This window comes from Zootoca vivipara, chromosome 9 (assembly GCF_963506605.1).
Source record: "Zootoca vivipara chromosome 9, rZooViv1.1, whole genome shotgun sequence".
Taxonomy (NCBI): Eukaryota; Metazoa; Chordata; class Lepidosauria; order Squamata; family Lacertidae; genus Zootoca; species Zootoca vivipara.
The window spans coordinates 4,509,203-4,532,131 of NC_083284.1; the positions used below are offsets into that span (position 1 = coordinate 4,509,203).

The window sequence follows — 22,929 nt, forward strand, 5'->3', positions numbered from 1 at the left end:
TCAGTAGTGAGACATACTTTTTCCTTGAGGGATATGTGAGTAAATCTACCAGTTTAGCTTCTGAATCCACTGCCACAGTTTCTGTGGGATGGAAAAGTCCGCAGGATGTCTTACAAGGCACGTGAGAGCCTTGTTCCTTGCAGACCTATCCTTTTCAGGGACCGAGGTGTATACATTTAGTATCCTAGCTATGCCAACAAATTATAAGGTTAAAGTAGTATCGCATTTGGTGTTTAGTTTGCGTCCTTGTCTTGTCCACCTTGCTTCCCATGCCTGCAGGTATGCCAAGGTTGCTGCCGTATAAACCACCTGGGAGCTCAGAGATGTACTACGTTCCCTGTCCAAAAGAAACCATCAGACTCTCGCGGGTCCGATCAGAGACTACCATGGAGAGCTCCCACTCAGGTATTTCCTGTTGCTCCAAACTTTTATCTAAGCTGCTCAGTACCATGGCTGTTCTCAGCAGAGCCAAGGAACTGACTTTGCATAAAATGCAAGAACGTAAGCAGTTTGTTGTGCTGTGTTTAAATTTATTGAATAGAGTTGAGCTGCAATGGTCTAGTTTTACAATAGTTGTAGAGCAGAAACAGAACTCGTATGCATGCTTCATTTAAGCTTTGTGTTTTGGCGTGAAATGGCTTTTTAGATTTGAATGACAGGGGGAACAATTTATTAGCTAGAAAGGCAGCACGATTTCTTTCTACCAGTACAGTATTGGTGGACCCTAGAAGTCTTTAATTTTCCTGGCTCTGCTTCGAAGTGCTGCTTCATTCCAGTTCCAGTTCCTTCTCCCTCCAGCAGTGTTTCCCTCTTTCGTTCCAATTTTCTATGTGTTTTTACCTTTAGGTAAGGTATCAGTGAAGTATTCTGAGAAGCAGTGCAATGTTCAGTTTAAACAGAGATCCAAAATGTTTGCATTGCCTGTATTTGTACAAGAGCTTAGTTAACCTGTACTCTGCACATACTCAGAGTCATGCTTGCCTTTATTACTACTTGACCTGTAAAGTAGTTCTGAATAATGCTGAGTCCTAACACTGAATGGGAAACAGATTCCTTCTCATCTGGTACATCTTTCTACGGTGTTGGACGGTGTTTCTTATTTGTGAAGTTCAATCACAAGACTGGCATGAATTTATTAGTCTTTCTTCCTCAAAGCAGGCAATAGCTTTGAGCTTCTCCCTGATGGAAAAGATGACCTGGTCAAAATTGGACCCCACGTGCTTTAGGTTCTGTTGTTTGCCTATCCTGTTTGGTTGGAACTGGAACCAAGAAGACATAGCTAGTGGTTGGAACTCTGTGAACGTAGTTCTGTAATGTTCAGTTTGTAAGTTTATTGTTCTAGCTGAAGGTCATGACAAACCTCTAGCAAATAATACAGAACATTCATCCATAGTATAAGCCAACATCCATGAAGTATAAGAGAGAAGATACCAGAGACAACATCTAGCATGATTTCAGATTAAACCTCCAAATCACCACAACAACTTGAAGTGATTCCATCTAACATTTTTCCTGTGTGTTATGAAGCTATTGTTTTCCCTCAAAAGAAACCCAACCATTTCTGCCAGGGTGTACCTGTTTGCTTGTGTGAATAGAGGTTTCAAAAAGCAATCTCTTGGATCTCTAAATAAGAGGCAGGCTAACAGATATAATGAGTGATGTCTTCCCCCGGAGGTTGACCACAAATGAGAAGCCTGTCTACATAGGGGGCCTTGTTGTACCGTAGCAGCCATCCAAGACCGCAATGGAGTTCAGTAATGAGGTTGCTCACAATCCTAGAAAGCATACATCCATTTTTAAAAAGAACTAAATTAACTGATAGAGTTGAGAGATGTCTCATTTAATTGGGAATATGATAGATGACCAAGTGCTGTTGACCCAGAATATAAATCAGCTTCCATTGTAGACTTTAGAACTGTTACAACACAGAAACATGCTGCTGTGGGATGTTTATTTTTTCTGTGTCTGATTTTTTAAAATGTACTTTTCCTTTCCCAGTCCTCTTTCATATATATACATATATATTGGTCTCCCCACTCTCTGTCTCCTAACAGGATCAAATGATGCTACCCCTCCAAAATTTCTAGTACAGGCACTTGGCTCAGGAGATGAGACCCCGCCAAGTCCTGTGGCTATCAAGCACAGAGAGGGCATTTATAGTAAAAGGGCTATTCCTAAGGAGGCTTGGACAGGAGAAGATGCAGGAGCACAGGAAGGCGCCAAAGGTGACTATTCTTCTATATCTCTGAAGATGGAGCAAGAGCTGCTTTTGTGGCATCTGAATATTTATTACGGTTTGGAAGCCTCTTATGTATTATGCTAGCTCTCGAATGGCCCAAGAATGATTGTTTTGCTATGGGAGTTGAAGTAATTTGTTGCTGTTGCTATAATCTGCCCTTCACCAAATGCTTCCAGTTTAAGCTAGAAAGATATCTTGGTGGAAAACAAAAACACATTACAGTGGTACTTTGGTTCTCGAACGGCTTGGCTCCCAAACAAATCGGCTCCCAAACGCTGCAAACCAGGAAGTAAGTGTTCCGGTTTGCGAAAGTTTTTTGGAAGCCGAACGTCTGATGCGGCTTCTGCTTGAGTGCAGCAAGTTCCTGCAGCCAGTCGGAAGCTGCGCCTTGGTTTTCGAACGGTTTTGGGAGTCGAAGAGACTCCCGGAACGGATTAAGTTCGAGAACCAAGGTACCACTGTATCATTAAAACATTAAACTAAAATTACAAAATCACACAATCACAAAAGTAACAGAACAGCAGTTCAGAGCAACAGTACTCGGGAATAGTTTTAGGATGCCATGAAAAGGATGCTGTTTTTTATTCATCAGCAAAAGATTGTGGATGAAGATGATTTCTGAAAATGAAGGGCAAAATGATTAGATCCTGTCATCCCTGGAAAAACACCTCGAGTGACAAGTGGGGGGCAGGCAGTGAACTTCTTAAGAGCAGCGGGGGGGGGGGGGGATGGTTAATGGTTAACCCTTCTTTCCTCCAACTGTAACCTCCAGGAAGATCGTACACACCTCTGGCCCAGAAATCAGACTTAGAAAAAGTTACAACTGTTTTTATATATGTGAGTGTGGTACTTGCTGTTCCCATCTGTGGCCATGGATCTCCTACTTTTGAAATTTTCGATATCTCTGGTAGTTTTTGTTATGTGAATGGTGCCACAGACCCGCCGGGTGTGTTAGGCAGACTCCCCGGGGTCCAATTGGGAACCACCGCCTTAAACCAATTCTTCTGTTCTGGACCCACTGCTTGGCTTCCATAACCGAACTCAGAAACCTGGTCTTCTCTTTGTGCTCTTTCACTCAGTATCCTCTGGCAGTGCAGAACGAGCCAGCCAAAGTTTCTCTCACTGCCAAAGGAAGGAAAGGTGTTAAACAGAATCTGCAAATGGCACAATAATTAGAGCAGAACAGCATAGTATTTTAGGGAGCGTGTGGACAGACTATATGAGCTTTTCCATGCAAACTTTATAGGTTCGTAACTGGCTGCGTTTCCACGAAAAAAAAAATCTCTGTGCAGCAACATGCTCAGAAGCCGAAGGAGAATTCTTGCCTTTGTGCCTTTGATCAGCTCTTGCCCTGGAGTGACACACACAACTCTTGAAATGTTAGTATTAGAAGGGGGGGAGGACAGAAGAACGTTGGGGAGATGAGCACAGTAAGAAATGTTCATACCTCAGGCAAGGGTGTGTGTGGAGAGCTGTGTGTTCTGCCGGGGGGGGGCGGGGCGGACCCCAGCCTATAACTAGATACAGTAATCTAAATTCAATAGCCCGAATAAATGTAGGCAGCCGTCCATTTTGCACAGCCTTCTTTTCAGCTTGAGGAAAGAGTTCGTGCTGCCGTTTTATTTTCTTGACAAAATTCCACAAGCCTAGGCCAGCATAAGCAATTATTTTTGTTGTTAGTCTAGCAGAGGAGTAGACAACTGGTTGCACAGAGAAACTAGTCTTTTCTGAGTTCATTTATACAACTCCATTTATTATTGTTATTATTGCTCTGGCCCATAAACAGACTTGGAAGTGCATTGAAATGGATTTTAACTGTTGTGCTTATTAATTTTATTTGTTTCACTTCCCTTGTGTTTATGTTTTTCATTTTGTATCGTCACTTTTTCATTATATTTATCTTTTTTTGTATAATTTGTATTATTTTTGTTGGCCGCCTTAAGCACAGTTGTCTTTTTTAAAAAAGTTACTTTTTTCAAGGTATGGTTTGACACATTCTTCTAATTGTATGTCACATTGGGAGAGCCCTGTTTTGAAAGGCAGCATACAAATCCCCAAATTAATGTATAAATAGAAAATAACCATGTAAGGAGACTGTGCTTAGAGTTGATGAATAGCACTGTCAATTTAGAATGAGAACAATCATGTATTGTAGCTGGTTTTTTTCCAGCCGAACTTAAATATTTCTTTTTCTTTTTCTTTTTCCTTCCTTTCCCTCTTTAGGAAGTCCCAAAGTCTCAACTCCCTTGGAATCTCTGGCAGCTACCCATTCAGGGGTCAGATCTGCGCAGTTTTACCTGCATCCCCCCGTGCCTCTGCAGCATGAAATTGACTTCCTTGCTGGGAACAATACCTTGGGACGGTATGCAGTGCAAGAGCGCCCAGCCCTTCCTTCAAAAGACATCTTCCAGTACGACGGAACATCTGGAAGAGGTCAGGCCGTTTTCTCTCCGCACCAGCCAACAGGAGAGGAGAGGTTTTCCCCACTGAATTTTGAGCCAGATTACAGTGTCCTTGAGGAATTGAGGTTCAATGAGACTTTGGAGAGAGGCTCCCCAAGTAAGGAACTAAAACAGCCTGAAGTGAGGAAAAGTGGCCACAAATTGTCCAAAGACCAGCTTCATCCAAGCAGCCAAAGGAGGAGCTTTAAAGAGAAGCAGGGAGCCGATCTCCCAACTAGGCAAAGTGCTTCCTTCACAGGCAGTTTAGATGAACTCTGGGCTAAATACTTGGAGCGTCAGCATCAGCAACGTAGTCCGAGTAGCAGCAGCAGAAGTGAGCTGTCTCTGGTAGAGCGACTTGACAGATTAGCCAGACTTCTGCAGAACCCGGTTAGGCACACACTGGTGCCTGTCAAGGATGAAGATGTTCATGTCCAAGAGGAACCAAAGGGGAAAGAGTCAAAGAAGATCAGTTCCCAAGGAAATAAGGCGTACAAAGGTCGAGTGGCAACCCATAGCCCCAGAGGACAGGTGGAAGAGAGCCCAGAGGCCACCTCCAATACAAGGCTATCAAAATCTAGGCATGGTAAAATTGGCAGTGCCACAGCTCTTTACCACGTGGAAAGAAACTCGGAGCAGCGTCGTAATTCAGCGATTCTGAGCGACACCTCTTCTGAAATGAGGCCTGTGAAAGATTCCAGCTTGTTAACTGACATCGCCTCCGATTCAGAAGGGACTCAGCCAGAGACGGACACTGCGTCTCGGACGGAGGCAAGTGTTTCCGTTTCCACGATTGACACAGAGAGGCTGATCCGGGCCTTTGGGCACGACAGAGTGCAGGTGTCCCCCAAACTGTCCCAGCTCTACAGCACCATCCGACACCAGAAGACGCGCTTGGAAAAGTATGCCAAGGGAAGCAGGAAAGACAGGGCAGCAGGCTACCAAAGAATGGCTCATGCTGAGCCAAAGAGAAAAGAGACCCGGGTAAGTATGTGGCATAGGAACCCGTGGGGTAATCCACAGCAACATGTTTACTGTGGTCTATGATCTGCATACAACAGGTGAAAGGAAAGAGTGACAACTAGCCTTTAAGTTGAAGATCAGCTAAGCTATTTGGGTGGAGGCGGAGGCAGGCTAATTGGGGTCTCTCCGTCGTCTTCCTCCTCCACTGCGTCAGCTGAGCTGAGGCCTCTGTGTGTAAGAGTGTGGAAAGGTCAGCCTTGTTTTCCTTTAGCTTTTGTAAGCAGCAGGTGAAATGGCCTTAACTGTGCCTTCATTATCATCTTTAGGCCCCGGGCGAAAACGTTCCTCTTCAATCAGGCCTTTGGCTGATTAACAGCCCATGTCCTTTTAAATGTTTTTGTGGGAATGGGCTTTTTTGTTTTGTTTTGTTCTTGTTTTTATTATGTACTTTGTGGTTTTATTCTGTGTTTTTATGCTGATATATCGGCATACAAATTTTAGTAGCAGCAGCAGCAGTGATAATAATAATAATTGTAATAATAATAATAATAATCCTGTCCTACTTCATAATATAGATGGGGACATGACATAATAAAGAGGGGGCACCATGCCCAGTGTTGTTGCTAATTTACATGCCAAAGTGGTTTCTTATATTGGGGTCTCACCTCAGATGGTGACCAGTAACTTTCCTTCCATACTTCCCCACCAAGCAACTTACATTCATCCAAGCTGGAATTGCCTCATCCTCATGACCACAGAAGTGACGATTTCTGAAGGAAATGGATGTGGACATTGTGTTCTAAAAAGCTAGCTAGCTTGTTTTTCAGAGCCAAGGTGGTGCTCTTTGTGTGCGTGTGAGAGAGATAGACTGATTTGATTTCCAAACACCGACAAATAAACTTGCAGTCCTCTGAGACCTTTATGCATCTGTCTGATTCTTTCCTTTAGGCAACGGACTCCTTCATTTCTTCGGATTCAGTTTCTACCATCAGCAGTTCCCTTGGACCAAGCCCTGCTCTCAGTAGCAAGCGGAGCAGGCGGATGTTGAACAAGGCTGTCCAGGCAGGTGAGCAGCTCTCATTGCTTCATGTCTGCGCTCTTGCCTTTTTGTTGTGATCCTCTTCGGAGTCCCTTGCTCTTACTTCAGTCAGCCAGGTGTGCTTGCAGAGCTTTCTCTGCCTGCATATCTTTGCAGCTCAGATCCTTTCAAAAAATGGATAACAAGCTTGAACTCCGATGAAATGGCACTTCCCTTCCCTTCACTGGCTTCTTTGATGTTAGCAGGTAGTTCCTTTGTTCATACTGTGGGCTTTCTTGACTCTGGCCTCGTAATAAATCTTGGGTCAGAGAACTGACTTGTTCTGTGTGGTATTTTTCCCACTTGCAAGCACAGTCATAAACTTTCTCACTACTGCAAATAAATGTCAGTTCTCTTGCTCAGACGGTTGGAGCTTCACTCCGTATTTGATGATGTGAATGTTGCTCTTATTGTGTAATTTCTGTTCTGGGCAATACTTATCTAAAAATGGAGGCCAGTTATATACAACCGTGTACTATCCTCACCCACTATTGAAACTGGAGCCATGCACAACCGCCAGTTTGTTGCAGGTCTATACATTATTGGCAGAATGAAGAGTTTTAGAATTGGAGGGGACCTAAGAGGACATGTGCTCCTGCCCTTCTCCTCTGAGGCTGGGTGAGGGATGCAGGAATTCTACATTGCATAAGGCAGGCATGGCTCTTGGTGTTTTTCATTTGGTTAAATCATGGGTAGGCAAACTAAGGCCTGGGGGCTGGATCCAGCCCAATTGCCTTCTAAATCCGGTCCGTGAATGGTGCAGGAATCAGCATGTTTTTACATGAGTAGAATGTGTCCTTTTATTTAAAATGCATCTCTGGGTTATTTGTGGGGCCTGCCTGGTGTTTTTACATGAGTAGAATGTGTGCATTTATTTAAAATGCATCTCTGGGTTATTTGTGGGGCATAGGAATTCGTTCATTTCCCCCCTCCAAAATGTAGTCTGCGCCCCCCCCCCAAGGTCTGAGGGACAGTGGACCAGCACCCTGCTGAAAAAGTTTGCTGACCCCTGGGTTAAATCAAGGTTCGCCCTGTTAAGTTATGGAGTCCTCTGCTGCATCAGGCCAGAGCTCCACCTAATCTCGCATTCTGTTCTCATGCCTGTGGAGGTTGAAAAGTGAGTTATAAGGGTCTCCTGAAATTTCTGATCCCATTGTGTGGTTTCAGCAACATGTTCAGTGATTGGACCCAGGCTCTGTACTGAGCAGGGCTTCTTGTTCTACAGACTAATGTATATCGGGGGGGGGGGGAAGCAAGTACTGTATGCATATTCAGAAAATGAACATGGAAGCACACGTGACAAAATCAATACATGGAAGTATTAAATCCTGTGGCTAGACTACTATATCTGATGATTTTGCTGTGTGTATGTGTCATTCTTCATTCTGCATAGCTCTTGGCACTGTGCATTGATGCTTGAGCACTCCTTCAAGGAAGGAGATGTTGCTGTCATCCTTTCCCTTTTCTGCAAGTCCTGGACATTCCAGTTTCTGTCCAAAACTACGTACTGTATATTTCTCAAATTTTTATAGACTCTTATTTTTAAAGATTCAGAAACCAAGAGGAGAGTAAAAAAAGAAGTCAGGATCTTTGCTCTTCAGATCTTGTTTCTGTTTTAATAACTTTGAGCAGGTTTCACATGTGGATCTAATTCCAGAATATATAAAAAAGCAGAGTTAAGATTCAGTATGTATGGCATCCATCCATTCATGTAAGCAAGTTTCAAATTCTGCTAATTACTAATAACAAAAATGTGCATATTTGTTAATGTATCTAGAGCAGACTGTTTGAAGCCTAGCTCATAATCAGTTTGCAATATGTGGCCCTCTGTTGTAAACATAGAAAATCAATCGTTAAAATACAATTAAACACCGATAGAATTAAAGCTATACATACATACATGCATACATACATACATACATACATACATACATACATGCATGCATGCATACATACATACAACCTGTTTAGAACATACCAGTATCAAATCCCTTTCTTTTGTTTTCTCTCTCTTTTTTCCTGCGATAATTTTAATTAATTTTTCCAAATGTCTTAAACACAATACAGCTTAACAATATTATTCTCCTTTAAATCTATATCTTATCCGAATTAACTTCCCTCCACCCCTCTTCTGGCTTCTCTACATTGCTCTTACTTAAACATGTTTACTATATATACATTCTATAAATGTCTATAATTCCTTAATAAATTTTTGTATTATACTTTAAACATACATTCCTTATTATATTACAGCATTACATCTTATGATCTAAGCAAATGTTTACAATAAACGTTAGGAGTATTTATTTCAGTCCTGTGAGTGTCTTTATTTATCTACACTTTTCTCTAAGTATATCATAAATTTCGACCATTCTTTTTGGAATTTCTCATCGTCCTGCTGTCGGATTCTTTCAGTTAGCCTTGCTATTTCTGCATACTCCAATACTTTCTGTTGCCATTCTTCAATTGTCGGAATATCCTGTGGTTTCCATCTCTGTGCGAGGAGTAGACTTCCTGCTGTTGTGGCATAAGGGAAGAATTTCTGATCTTCCTTTTTAATGTCCTCTCCAACCATTTCTAGCAAAAAATACCTCTGCTTTTTTATAAAAGGTGTACCTAAATATCTTTTTTAACTTGTTATACACACTACCCCAAAAAGTCTTCACCTTGCCACACAACCACCACATGTGGAAAAAAAAATCACCCTCTTTTACAGTGCGTTTCCAATAGTCCTTATTTTTCATTTTGTACATCTTTGCTAGTTTGGTGGGTGTTAAGTACCACTTGTACATCATTTTAAACAAATTCTCTTTTAAGGTAATGGATGTGGTAAATTTTATTCCTAAATTCCATAGTCTTGTCCATTTCTCATATTCGATATTATATCCTAGGTCCATTGCCCACTTAGTCATGACCTCCTTAATTTCTTCATCTTTTGTATGCTATTCCAGCAAAAATTCATATACTTTAGACAACATCTTTGTACGACCTTGTAATTCCCCAGTCTCCAATATTGATCTATCATTATTAAATTCATAATTTTTTATCTTTAAGGAATATATCATTAATTTGGTGATACTCCATCCATCCTGACAATCTAGGTTTTAGTTCTTCATAAGGTCTGATTTTGATTATATTATTGTCTTCTTTCAACAAAATCTCTATAGGTTATCCACTCTCCTTTCATATTTACCAGTAATTTTTTAACTGAAAGGGCTTCCTGGGGTGACAACCGCCACGGTGTTTTCCTTTCAAACAAGTCTTTATATCTCATCCATACTTCATATAATGGTCTTTTAATAATATGATTTAAGAAATCCCAATGTACTTTAACCTTTCCATACCGTAGGTAATAGGTATGCATGCCACCCAAACCTGTTTGCGAACCCTTCCAGGTCTAGAACATCAGTGTTATCAAGTTTCATCCATTCCCTCAACCATGTTATAAAGGCAGCTTCATAATAGAGTTTGAGGTCAGGTAGGGAGAATCCTTCTCTTTCTCTTCTATCAGTTAACAACTTAAATTTTATCCTGGGCTTCTTCCCTTGCCACACAAACCTTGAGATTGTTTTCTGCCATTCCTTAAGCTGTCCTAATCCTGTAATTACTGGGATGGTTTGAAACAAGTACAGTCATACCTCGGTTTAAGTATGCCTCAGTTTGAGTATTTTCAGTTTAAGTACTCCGCGGACCTGTCTGGAACGGATTAATCCACTTTCCATTACTTTCAATGGGAAAGTTCGCTTCAGGTTAAGTACGCTTCAGGTTAAGTACGGACTTCCGGAACCAATTACACTCATACCTCGGGTTAAGTACGCTTCAGGTTGAGTACTCCACGGATCCGTCTGGAACAGATTAATCCACTTTCCATTACTTTCAATGGGAAAGTTCGCTTCAGGTTAAGTACGCTTCAGTTTAAGTACTCCACGGACAGTCTGGAATGGATTAATCCACTTTCCATTACTTTCAATGGGAAAGTTCGCTTCAGGTTAAGTACAGATTTCCGGGACCAATTGTGTTTGTAAACCGAGGTACCACTGTATAATAGTTTAGGTAGCACCTTCATTTTAACCACGGCTATTCTTCCCCAGAATGACACTTTCAGTCTATTCCATATGTCTAAATTTCTTTTGATTTCTTTCCATATTATTACGTAATTGTCTTTAAATAGATTTACATACATACATAAAACCTGTTTAGAACATGCCAGTATCAAATCCCTTTCTTTTGAACACCAGGAGACTTTGAGATTGTGAACAGCGCAACCAAGAAGCACACCCGAGATGTCGGCCTGACTTTCCCCACCCCAACACCCAGCCAAGCGAGGCTGCGGGAAGATCCCGAGAGTGGGATGGAGGGCGAATTTGCTCAGCCGGATGGGTTCCTTCTGGAAAGCAAGGGCAAGCAGAGGAGGCAGCACGGCAGGCTTCTTGCAGAGAAAAAGCCGAGGAGGAACAAGCCATGGTGGCGGCAAGGTCTCTGACAAGCGTTGCATCTTTTGTGAATGAGGAAGGACTCGCACGGTCCTCCAAACTTTTGTCTGTTGTTGCTGTGGTGCCATAAAAACCAACAGTTAGGTGCACATAGAGGAGAGAGCACACACATCGTAACAAATCAAAGGTGGCTATAAAACGCCCCATTGTACCCACACACCAACAGATTGGTAGGGAGTTACATGTGCTGCTGTTTCTCCTGTAGCCGATTTCCCTGCCCTGCCCCTGTTGATAGGCTCGTTCACGGCTATCTGCGGAATGACTCTTTGGTTCCACTAGAGATGGGGAGTCAGGCTATGCTGACAAAGAGCCTTGGGGCAAGACGAAGGCAGGCGAGTCTGTGTTAGCCTGCCTCTAGGATTTGGCCATAGGCAAAAAATAAATGAAAATTCCAGGTTATCTTTTGCAAGTAAGCAAATAAAACGTAGGGGGTGGGATCCTCGTTCATATTTGTTCATCTCCAAAACTCTCTTGCTCTCCAAACTACCCCAAAGCAGGTCGATTGCATTGCTTAATCCAGGGGCAAGGAATCTGTGGCCTACCAGATGATGTTGTGCTGCAGTTTGCACAATGCCAGGGAGTGGGGGATTGGAGGGCCCCTGCCTTGCTTAATCCAGGAAGTGCAGCTCAGCTTCCAATTGCAAGAGATTCTGAGGCTCACTTCCCCAGAGGCATGTCTTGAGAGTACCCACTCCAACCCCAGATCTGCTTGGTTTTCTTGTGCAGTGACCCTGCAGATAACTGCTACTACCGATGTCTTAAACTTGTTTAGCGCAAACAGGCTAGGCACAGGCCAGGAAGAAAAAGGGTTCAATATTACACCGTCACAGGCTGCTCTTATTTTGTTTTGTTTATGTCATAATAATTCACACCCCACATCTTTGAAAGGGCTGTCAGTGCCGCAGGCAAAACATGGAAACATCATATCATATTAGAACAATGAAGAATAAAACAAAAAAAATAATAATAATTCAGCAGCAAAACAACTTATTTAACCTACAAAAATGAAATCAGGGAGAGAGTGCAGCCCTCAAAAGTTGGTTTAAACGGTTGCCAAAATACCCAGGGTGTCGGGCGCCTGCCAGACAACCTGGGCCAGTGAATTCCACAGCCTGGATGCTTCCAAGGAGGAGGCTAGATCCTGTGCCCTTGTCCTCTGCACCTTCAAAGGCAGGACATGGAGCAGGTCCTCACCTGGTGGCTGCAGTATGCCATTGCAGAAGACAGGCCTTCAGACACCCCGAACAATTTAAGGCTTTAAACGTGCTAATAAATTGGGACCAGAAGCAAACAGATTTCATTTCATCATCTGGAGACCTGGGGATTTTCTGCTATCTGTCTCCTAAAGCTATGAAATAGCAGACCAATTAAAACTATACAGAGCAAGATGTTTTAAACAAATACTGCATGAGAGGAAAATATTTGTTCCTCAGCTTTGTCCGCACGCTGACAGTAAATCCAATACCCTTTGTATTTACTTTTCCACACCTTGTTGGTTTTTATTTCTTACTACTTCTGGTTTTAGACAACGCAAATCATAGCCCAGACCTTGTTTTGGGCGGTATAAAGAAGGGGGGGGGGGAGAGATTCTCAGATGCAAGAGGAAACAATGACTATATGGTACTTCAAAAGCCAGCATGCACATCAGGAGTCTCTGGGCACTGTGGCTTCTAGGGAGAGAGATGGCGGGGGGGGGGGTCATCACTGTGTGGGCATACCAGTGGGGGCACTGGGTTTCCTCTGCCAGAGTGTCTGCACAGCGACAACCACAACCCCCTTTCCCTCCCAGTAAGCTGCCATGACACAAGAGCCAGAAGCCCAAGGATTCACCCCATCTTCTCTCTGCCATCTTCCCCCCCTGCACATATGTCCCCCCAATGATTCTTTCAACAAAGAAAACAAATGCTGAACCCTGAAGCAAATCCATAATAATTAATAATGATTTGCTATACTTTTCCATCTCTTTTTAAATCCCATCAACCAACATTTTTGCAAAGGCCTGGTAAGAGTGCAGAGCATTTAATGTACAGTGGTGCCTCGCAAGACGAATTTAATACATTCCACGAGTCAATTCGTTTTGCGAAAAGTTCCTTTTGCGAATCGCGGTTTCCCATAGGAATGCATTGAAATTTCCTTTTTTGCCCACAGGAACGCATTAATTAAATTTCAATGCATTCCTATGGGAAACTGATTTGCAAGACTAATTCTTCGCAAAACGAATTCGTCTTGCGAGTCACCATCAGATGCATTCGTCTTGCAGGGCATTCGTCTTGCGAGGTACCACTGTACTAAAATGTTGACGGCCTCTCCTGGATTGTGTGCTGCTTCCATGCTTCTTCACTCTTTGTCCTGTGCCATTTTATCTTTGCTAAATCCCTTGAACCCCTAAATTTGGGGAGTGGAATACATTATATATGCAACTGTGATGTGCCTATGTCTCCTCTGAGCATCGTCCTGGACCTTTTTCAGTTGCAGAGGACAGCCCAGAGGAAAAGGGGGCAATGGCGGAGGTAGCCCCGTTTTTGTGTCTTCCTGTCTTTTATAAGTGAACTGCAGTGGGAATGGACAGTTTGCACTGCTTTCCTTTTTTAAAAGCATTTTTCTTTCCCTCTGCCCCAGGAGTTTCCTGGTTTGTTTCGGCAAAGGATTTGAAACCTGACTTCAAAAAGGGAAGTGGGTCCAGCTACGTTTCTGATCCTGGTACCGCCTGGTTTGAAGCCATGCCCGACCCGAAGCCGTGGCGAGAGCCCCTCCGGGAGAAAAACTGGCAGGAGGACCATAGCGAGCTGCAGGTGCGTCTGATGGCTCCATCGAGAGACGTTGAGAATAAGCCGCCCCCACCTTTTGTGAAAATGACACTGCAGGTAAAATCCAGGCTCTGCCTTGGACTGCTTGCCTGGCTTTGGCTGTCCCATTTGCGAGTGCTTTGGTTGTCAGATGAATTGAGCCACCCATCAGTTTTACGGATGCAGCATGTGTGCCTCTGTGTGTATCTATGTGTCTGTCTTGTCCCCTTCCCTCTTTGAAATACGTAAGGGCTGGGCAGGAATAGAACAGAACCTACTTTGCCTTCTGTTCTACCCTTATTCTAACTCTAAAAGGGAAGGGATGGTGCTAGCAACTGCTGGGCAGGTGGGGTTTGCACACACACAAACACACACACACACACGGTTCAGATTATGGAATAGGGGAAATGTAAAGCTGTTTGTCTGCATTCACCAGCTTATCCTTGCCTTCAAATTCCAGTCCAAATCGAACAGTTCTCACGCCTCCTGCCCTTGACATTACACTTCTGATGGCGAGAGGGTTGTAAGGATGGGGGAAGCGCTCTCAGCCTGCTTCCATTGCGCTTTGGCAGCCAGCAGGCTCTTGTGAAGCCCCCTCCCCAAGACTAATATTGAACCGTGTTAATTTCCCCATCTATCCATTTCATTTACAGTCACCGAGAGGCCTCCCTCGTTGCACGGAGACTTTTTGTCCCATGTGCACACTCCAGCCAGCTTGTTTAAGCTTAAGTACTTATCCCTTTTACGAAAATGTAGCTGCGCTTATTCCCAGTCTGGTATCTTTCCAATTGGTTGTCCAAGATCAAAGCATTTGTTAACAAGACCCGCAGAGAGATCTCTTCGCCTTCTGTAGATGCAATATTATGTACATTGCGTGAATAATTCTCTTCTTCTGAGGCATGTTTTCAGTGCTTTGTTAATGGGGTTAGCTATTTTTGACATTTCCTCAGCCTTAAGTGGAGCTTCTGAAGCAGCTCTTATTTTTGTTTTCCAACTTAGGAGTCTCTTGCACTGCACCGTCCTGATTTCATCTCCAGCTCCGGGGAGCGCGTGAAACGCCTTAAGCTAATAATGGAAGAAAGGAAACTGCAGAGCATGCTCCAAAGCGAGAGAGAAGAATTATTTAATGCTCGTGAAGAGAGAAGTTTCCATCTTCCTAAAAGAGGTGCCTTCCTTATTACAGACATGGGTTACATGCCCAAAGGAGGGGTATTATGTGTCCGGGAGAAGCTGGGCAAGGCCTTTGCCTGCTGAAGAGGCAAGCAGCTTATCTCTCTAAGCCAGGCATCCCCAAACTGCGGCCCTCCAGATGTTTTGGCCTACAACTCCCATGATCCTTAGCTGACAGGACCAGTGGTCAGGGAAGATGGGAATTGTAGTCCAAAACATCTGGAGGGCCGAAGTTTGGGGATGCCAGTTGCTGGGAATCACAAGTGGAGAGAGGGCTGTGGCTCTCTCGCCTGTGGCCTTCCCATTGCAGCAACTGGTTGGCCACTGTGAGAACAGGATGCTAGAGTAGATGGGCCACTGGCCTCATCCAGCAAGGCTTGTCTTACATCCTTACATTTGGCAGTGGAAACTGCCATACCAGAAACGGCAAGCAGCCAGACTCTGTGCGCGCTACTCGCTCCTGCACAGTTATACCACTTCTTTGGATCAGGGCTGTCATATATTTCCTTAGCAGTAATGATGGACACATGTCGTGTCTCTCTGTAGGGCATGGCGTGGCGTAAATAGCCAGTTTATATTCAGAAAAGGCTAATGGGCAGTGTGCTGTAGGCTTGGAGAGCTGCCCTGTTTTAACCCCAGACAACTAAAAATAGCTTCAACCTGTGATTGAGCATTGCATGGCCATTTTTCTGCAGAGTGGCTGTTCATAGACGATTGTTGCCATGGATTTTTCTTTCTTTAGCAAGGCACATTCTTGTGGTGGTAAAGGGTGTTAGAAAAGCAGTAAAGCTAGAGCAAATGCCATTTTTGCTCCACTTGCCCATGGTATGCTAATTTTACTTAGTTGCAAAATTGTACGGTGTGTGTGTGTGTGTGTGTGTGTGTGTATGCATGCATGCATTATAGTAGTAGTTTTTTTAAAAAAACAAATCAAAACACCAAACAAACCACCAAGTGCTTCCTCCAAGTTTATCAGAGATAATTGCAGGTTATTTTCCTGAGAGATTGCCCACTCAACAAGCAAATCTTCATTTTCAGTGTAGAACTTGGAGGGAGTGTGGTGCATTCTAAAACACCCTTAGTTGGCATTGAGCAACCCAATGTGCTTGTTATACTATATAACCGAGAATGCACCATAAAACATAGAATCATAGAATTGGAAGAGACCACAAGGGCCATCCAGTCCAACCCCCTGCCAAGCAGGAAACACCATCAAAGCATTCCTGACAGATGGCTGTCAAGCCTCCGCTTAAAGACCTCCAAAGAAGGAGACTCCACCACACTCCTTGGCAACAAGTTCCACTGTCAAACAGCTCTTACTGTCAGGAAGTTCTTCCTAATGTTTAGGTGGAATCTTCTTTCTTGTAGCTTGAATCCATTGCTCCGTGTCCGCTTCTCTGGAGCAGCAGAAAACAACCTTTCACCCTCTTCTATATGACATCCTTTTATATATTTGAACATGGCTATCATAGCACCCCTTATCATTATTATTATATCAACATGCTTGAGAACCCTTTGCGAGGTGTAGGAAATAGGGACTCCTTGGCAGAAAAATCAGTGTAGAAGAGAGGTTGAAAGCCATCTTACTCTCTGGACTTCATTTTCCTGTTAGATTCATCCCTATCTGTTCAGGAATGCTTCTAGCTGTTGCACAGAGAGAGGCTGGCAGCTATATGTAAAAGTAAAGGTAGCCGATGGGTAAAATATCAGGTGTATGCACAGGTATCCAGGGTTTCCCCATCCCCTCTAGGCTGTGACACACATTATCATTTTGGACTTGGAACAAGGGCAACTAAGAGTTGGAGTGGTATAGAATAGTGGCTAAAATGTGAGGTGCAAGCAAGAACGCCCTTGGCTCAACATTTTCCTCTGTTGTGGTTTTGCCTTGATAGTCATATGCGAGGTATTCACTCTCAGCTCTGGGCACTATGGGAATAATAATACTGGCCTCCCTTGCAAGATTGTTGATAGGGCTAGTGAGATGGTATAGTGGCTCAGAATCCAGAATTCCTTTCTTTTCCTTTTCTTCCTATATACATAAAAATGTAAGGCTGTCATCACGCTGGAGTTGACCCAACCGCATCACGACGGCAGAATGGCAGGCAAAGCAAGCAGTGTGGGTAGCTGGGGAGCCAGGAGTGCTGTTCAATTTGAGGGGGGGGGGTGCTTCAAGGATTGGTTTGCCAAACTGCTCTCTGAAGTGCCACCTCCCTCAGTTAAATCTCGCTGCAGCAATGGTCAAAGGAGCGTGGGGGGAGTTGCTTCAGAGAGCAGTGTGGGAATCTGCATTCTGAAGCACCTTCCAGGGCCATTTAAAAGGGGCTTGGAGAGAGCTGTGAGAGTAGTGGGGTTGGGGCAAGCTTTGAGAGGAAAGGCGAAATGGTGGGTGAGGTGTAAAGGGAGGGAGGGGTCGCCCAGACATGAAGGAAGGGGGCTTGGCAGGTAGACAGGTTCAGTGAGAAGCTGTGACATCCCCTTGTCCTTTTAAAGAATACCAATAACAGCTCCCATGTTATAGTCTCCATGCAACATGCTGCTGCAGCTGAACTGTACCCCTTCCTTTGAGAAGCTGATGTTGCATTGCTCCTCCCCATCTTTCTGTCATGGCCTGCTAAGCTTTGTATTGGCCTCTGTGGTCCAAAAAGGGAGGAGCCCCCGTCTCCTGGTCAGATTGGCACAATGGTCTTTACATCAGAGGATGAAGCACAAGACCTTGTTTCTGAGGACTGATGTCTCTCCCATGGCCCACTCTTAGCATCGCCAGATCTTATGAGCTGCTATCTTGGCACAGCATTTTGTAGGATGAGAACATTAGTTGTCTGGCAAATTAACATTTTGAATTGTGCTGTACTCATCATTTTTCCTACTTTGTTTAGACTACAGGGCTATGCAGAAGAGAAGAGCAATTTCCAAGAATGAAATGGTTCAGAGATCAAAACGGTAAGGCTGCTTTTTATTGGAGAACAACCCTGTTACCGTGGTACCTCGGGTTACAGACGCTTCAGGTTACAGTCTCTGCTAACCCTGAAGTAGTACCTCGGGTTAAGAACTTTGCTTCAAGATGAGAACAGAAATTGTGCGGTGGCGGCAGCGGGAGGCCCCATTAGCTAAAGTGGTACCTCAGGTTAAGAACAGACCTCCAGAATGAATTAAGTTCTTCACCCGAGGTACCACTGTATATTTTTGCATATGGAAAAATCCAAAGTACCCTAAAATATATCTCTGGGGCACACATTTTGTCTTATTCTGCAGTTAGGCCAGCTCTGGATATCTCTCCTGTGGGAAAAAGAGTTACAGGAACAGAAATCTTTCTAGCTTTGGCTATACATACATTTTTAGCCATGGTATTTTAATGCCTAAAGAATAGGGATTTGTTTATGGTATGTTGTAAAGCCTGATCTTCTGTTCAGCAATAAACTGGCATTGATTTGTTTGTTTATTAATGGCAGTTTTCCAAATAACTATTATGTGCATAGGAGGGAGAGATCAGATGGATGGTCGGGTTACTGGATTGTGGGGACAGATGAAGTGGTGAGAACGTAATTGCCGAGGGACACATCCTGCCTTTATTCCAAATGAACTGTTTGTTTTACTCTTCTCTGCAATATTTATCAGATCCCCCCAGGGAATGTTCAAGCAGATATCTCTTCTTTCTTTCTAACAAGCTCATTCCTTTAACTGCTAAAGGGGATTTGATAGATACTTCATTTTTGGAGCTGGGAATTGGGGGTGTATTTTAAGGAACGCGCTGGGAGTGATTCACAGTCGTTCTCCTGCGTAAGCGTAATTACTCTTGATTCTGCTTTTGCAACCGGTCAACCATCATTTTGCTTTTCCTGCAGTCTTTACCAGTTCTTTGCTGTCACTCTTGGGCAGGGGACCCTGGGAGGTGTCAGAGCTGGAAGCAGAGCTCTCTGTGCACGTCTGTCCTGTGCGATGAATCACCAGGGCTTTCTCTGACCTAGAGCATCTTCCTAGGAAGTACTGTAAAGGGAAACCTGGGTATGGGAGTGGCGTTGAGGCCTGGCCATTGGCTCTTCGCACTAGGACAAACTATCAAAGCTTTCTGGGAAAGGCTGGGAATTTGTCTGGGCAACAGTAAGCCTTTCCTAGCTTTGATTCCTTGGCTTGTCCTCCCAGGTCTGCCCTTCACTTGACTGCTGACTCCTGGCTCCCAGCTCCCACTGGACAGCTGCTAACAGCTCTCCTCTAACACCTGGAATCTTGGCTGTTGCTAGAGCCCTGTGAAGCAACCGTAGCTGTCAGCTGTCCTTACAGGGCCCATGGGCTTAGGAACCTTGCCCATCCTGATTAAAAACACCCTTTGAAATGTTCAGCTTTTGTGGGTGGAGGTTGGAAGTTCAGGTCCAGTCCCCGGCTAGAAATCCTGTACTGTAAATCCAGGTTTCAATCCTGTTACAGCCCTGATTTCTGGTGCTTTTTTAAAATGAGTCAAATAAGGAATTCTGTAGAATGGTCTGGGGCCGTTTCTTAGAGCAGGACGACCATTGCCACTTGTTTCTGTTTCTGTGAGGCTAGCTTGTCTTGTTTCTGTGAGGCTAGCAAGCCCGATCAGTTGAAAAATCGCAACTGAGAGAGGTCAGTTGTTGCAATTTGAGCCCACAGCAGATCCTGAATCTGGGATTCAGCGCTGGCCAAAGGGAGTAACTGAAAGCAGAGCAGTCAGACTCAAAAGGGTCTTTTAATCAACTTTAGGCTTCAGCAGATCAGCTGAGACCCGCCAGGCAGGTCTGTGTTTTGGCTCCGAGTACCAAAGACATCACCTTGGCTCTTTTAAGCTCCCTTTTGCTTCTCCCTATAACCCTGCACTCACTCAGCAGTGCAATGGCTGATTCATTTGGGAGCAATTTCTTTAGAGTAATCTCTTCGTTTTATTCTTGCTCTCTTAGCATCTATGAGCAGCTGCCTGAGGTGCGAAAAAGACGGGAAGAAGAAAAGAGAAAATCCGACTATTCTACAAATCGTTTGAAGGCTCAGCTTTATAAAATGGTAGGTGCTTTGATTCAGTTTAATATTTGCACTGCTTTTCCAACAGCTAATGTCGAGCTCAAAGCAGCACACAGTAATCGCAGTAGAATTAAAACAACAATCAAACACAGTAGCATATAAATAAAGCAAACAACAGCTGCAAGACAATTAATACAATTCAGTAAAGTCATAGTATCTCATTGTACTGCTGAGATACTTTCTCCCAGCCCCTGCTTGTTTCCACAACAGCCTAGTCTTCTTTGAGTGTCCTTTGGAGAGCGAGAGAGTTAAGGAAGTTCATTGGATTGGGATAAACAAAATTTCCCCAGTAATCAGATGGTTGGTCACAATGAAATGTTTCCTGCAGTTTCCATCTTAAGAACTTGAATTGCTGCCCAGATTAGCTACATGCATTAAATATAATGACCTTCCCCCTGCCCCAATCCCTAAACTGTAGAGATGCCAAAAGCAGCCACAGCAAATTTGTTGGGCGGAAGAGTGCTCTTGTGCTGGGGGTCCTGCCATAGGCATCTGGCCGGCCACTGTGAGATCCAGATGGGCCGCTGGCCTGATCCAGCAAGCTCTTCTTATGTTCAAACTTCACCCGATTCAGTTTTCGGTGGGGAAACAGAGTTTTGGCAGACAAGAGGCTCTCTTGCAATGCCCTGATCTATCCCTGGTGGTCACACCTTTTCAACCCTCCAGGTCAACAAAACAAGTACTCATTTAAAAGGTGATGTTGCCGGGGGGGGGCGGGGCAGAGCAAAGGAAACTGCCCAAGTATGCTTCTGCCATGCACCAATGCAATCAGGAATGCCTGGCTTCTGCACATGAACATAGAATCATAGAGTTGGAAGAGACCACAAGGGCCATCCAGTCCAACCCCCTGCCAAGCAGGAAACACCATCAAAGCATTCTTGACATATGCCTGTCAAGCCTCTGCTTAAAGACCTCCAAAGAAGGAGACTCCACCACACTCCTTGGTAGCAAATTCCACTGCCGAACAGCTCTTACTTTCAGGAAGTTCTTCCTAATGTTGAGGTGGAATCTTCTTTCTTGAAGTTTGAATCCATTGCTCCGTGTCCGCTTCTCTGGAGCAGCAGAAAACAATCTTTCTCCCTCCTCCATATGACATCCTTTCATATATTTGAACATGGCTATCATATCACCCCTTAACCTTCTCTTCTCCAGGCTAAACATACCCAGCTCCCTAAGCCGTTCCTCATAAGGCATCGTTCCCAGGCCTTTGACCATTTTGGTTGCCCTCTTCTGGACACGTTCCAGCTTGTCAATATCCTTCTTGAACTGTGGTGCCCAGAACTGGACACAGTACTCCAGGTGAAGTCTGACCAGAGCAGAATACAGAGCGGAACATGTGCAGTTACTTTCTCCTGAGTAACTCTGTTTGTCAGTGCCACCTGCATAAAGGGATGCAGGTGGCACTGTGGACTAAACCACTGAGCCTCTTGGGCTTGCCGATTGGAAGGTTGGCGGTTTGAAACCCCGTGATGGAGTGAGCTCCTGCTGCTCTGTCCCAGCTCCTGCCAACCTAGCAGCTCAAAAGCATACCAGTAAACTGCGTTTCTGTGCACTCGGGTTTCTGTCACGGCGTTCCATTGTGCCAGAAGCGGTTTAGTCCTGCTGCCCACATGACCTGGAAAGCTTGCCTGAAAGCAAGATGAGCACCACAACCCCATAGTTGCCTTTCACTGGACTGAACCGTCCAGGGGTCCTTTACCCTTTACCAGTGCTACCTACTCTGACCAGCAGCAGCTCTCTTTAAGATCCCCAGCTGAAGCCTTTTCTGACTCTCCTACCTAAAACCCTTTGAACTTGGAGATTCTGGGATTGAACCTAGTTCTTATAACATGTGCTCTACCACTGAACTACATCTTTCCCTCTAAACATTTGAAGCTGGAGTACAAGGAATTTGGACATTGGCCCACCTAGTCCTCTCTTCTCTGGCAAGTGGTGGCTCTGCTAAGGGCTTGGGCAGAGAGACCCCTCCACCCCCCAGTCCTTTTAACTGAAGTCATCAGAGATTGAACCGGAGACCTTCAGCATGCTAATACTGCAGCCTTTCTAGGCTTTAAATAGAATATTTGTTTTAAAAAATAAAAAAGGAGGGGCGGGGTTGGGATCTCTTATATCAGGGGTGGAAAGCTTGTGGGGCCCCCAAGGTGTCATTGGATTACAGTTTCCTTCATCCCTGTCCATTGGCTATGATGGCTACTGGGCCAATGGGAATTGGAGCACAACATCATCTGGAGAACCCCTCCCCCCCCAAACCTGCCCTATAGGTTTGCATTGACGGCATTTGATACCCCATTTTCTCCACCCATGTAGATTCCTAAAGTAGCTCGGAGGGTAAGAAACCATAACGGAAGGAGGAAGCTTTTCTCACGGCCTGGGATTCAGTGATGCATTCAGCAAAGTGGCTGCTTGTTAACTGTTCCTGTACATAAAATGCAATTTGCAATGCAGAAAAGGTTCATAAATCCTCGTCATAAGCATCTCAGTAGCTGGCAATCCCTCACTTTTATGAAATCGAGTTATGGGCCCCCATAAATGCAAGTTTTGCACTGCGATTTAATACAAACAATATAAAAACGGCGTTGTTGACCTTCCGGCCCCTGCTCCTGGCACAGGCAGTGGACTGGGAAGAATGTCAAAGCAGAACTGATTGAATTTTCCTTGCTGTTTTTGTGTGTGCGTGTGTTTGGTTTTTGGAGGGAGAATTGAGGTTGTTATGTAAGAGTTGTGTGAATAC

The 22,929-nt window shown here is 44.3% G+C and overlaps 1 protein-coding gene across 5 annotated transcripts in view; it reads left to right on the forward strand.

Moving 5' to 3' along the window:
- Positions 1 to 22,929, forward strand: part of ALMS1 (ALMS1 centrosome and basal body associated protein) — a 64,720-nt gene that overhangs the window by 39,890 nt on the left and 1,901 nt on the right. For 3 of the 5 annotated variants that reach the window (XM_035101147.2, XM_060278325.1, XM_060278328.1), the window contains 9 exons: positions 280 to 405; positions 2,055 to 2,225; positions 4,463 to 5,664; positions 6,592 to 6,709; positions 10,960 to 11,196; positions 13,834 to 14,078; positions 15,000 to 15,165; positions 18,047 to 18,110; positions 20,081 to 20,180. In XM_035101147.2, coding sequence (XP_034957038.2) covers positions 280 to 405; positions 2,055 to 2,225; positions 4,463 to 5,664; positions 6,592 to 6,709; positions 10,960 to 11,196; positions 13,834 to 14,078; positions 15,000 to 15,165; positions 18,047 to 18,110; positions 20,081 to 20,180 — 2,429 coding nt within the window. Of the gene's footprint in view, positions 1 to 279; positions 406 to 2,054; positions 2,226 to 4,462; positions 5,665 to 6,591; positions 6,710 to 10,959; positions 11,197 to 13,833; positions 14,079 to 14,999; positions 15,166 to 17,220; positions 18,020 to 18,046; positions 18,111 to 20,080; positions 20,181 to 22,929 lie in introns of those variants that run through there. The other 2 variants (XM_060278326.1, XM_060278327.1) reach the window with 2 other exon arrangements.